At 40.6% G+C, this 508-nt stretch overlaps 1 protein-coding gene across 1 annotated transcript in view; it reads left to right on the top strand.

Moving 5' to 3' along the window:
- Nucleotides 1–410: 410 nt before the first annotated feature.
- The window catches only part of LOC133999286 (uncharacterized), a 1,444-nt gene continuing 1,346 nt past the window's right edge, over nt 411–508 (top strand). Inside the window, exon 1 of the mRNA XM_062438472.1 lies at nt 411–446. Coding sequence (XP_062294456.1) covers nt 411–446 — 36 coding nt within the window. The remainder of the gene's footprint in view (nt 447–508) is intronic.

Genomic DNA, 508 nt, shown 5'->3' on the forward strand with positions numbered 1-508 from the left:
TTTATTCGTGTTCAAACAACAATGTTTCAAAGAAGAACAAATTAGCTTCCAGCTTGGTTGTGATAAGGTTGAATTCCTGAGGTTTACCTCACTAATGTTGGGACGCTTTAATGATATTTGGGTTTTGCAAGAAGACACGATACAGACCATGTTTCTTACCACAGATATACAGAGTCTTCCTCCCACACTCTTAGATCTTGAAAAAGCTGAACAAAAAAATGTTAAGAAGTGATGCCCTTAAAAGCTGAAAGGAAAGGTTTTTTTTTTCTTGAGTCGCAGATGCCTCTTTTAATCCGATGGCTGTAAAGTTTCTGACTTGCATACATACCAGACCGCAGTGTCTCCGTCTGAAGGTCAACCCTTCAGACCGCAGAATCTACAGTATTTGTAGCTGAACTCCATCTTCCCACATGATGAAGACGCAGAGAGCGACCTTGCTGTACTTGGTACTGTTTTTCCACAAGTTCTGCCAAGATTTTAAAGCCATACCTCAGCAGTTAAAGCACTG

The sequence above is a fragment of the Scomber scombrus genome, chromosome 18, assembly GCF_963691925.1.
Source record: "Scomber scombrus chromosome 18, fScoSco1.1, whole genome shotgun sequence".
NCBI lineage: Eukaryota > Metazoa > Chordata > Actinopteri > Scombriformes > Scombridae > Scomber > Scomber scombrus.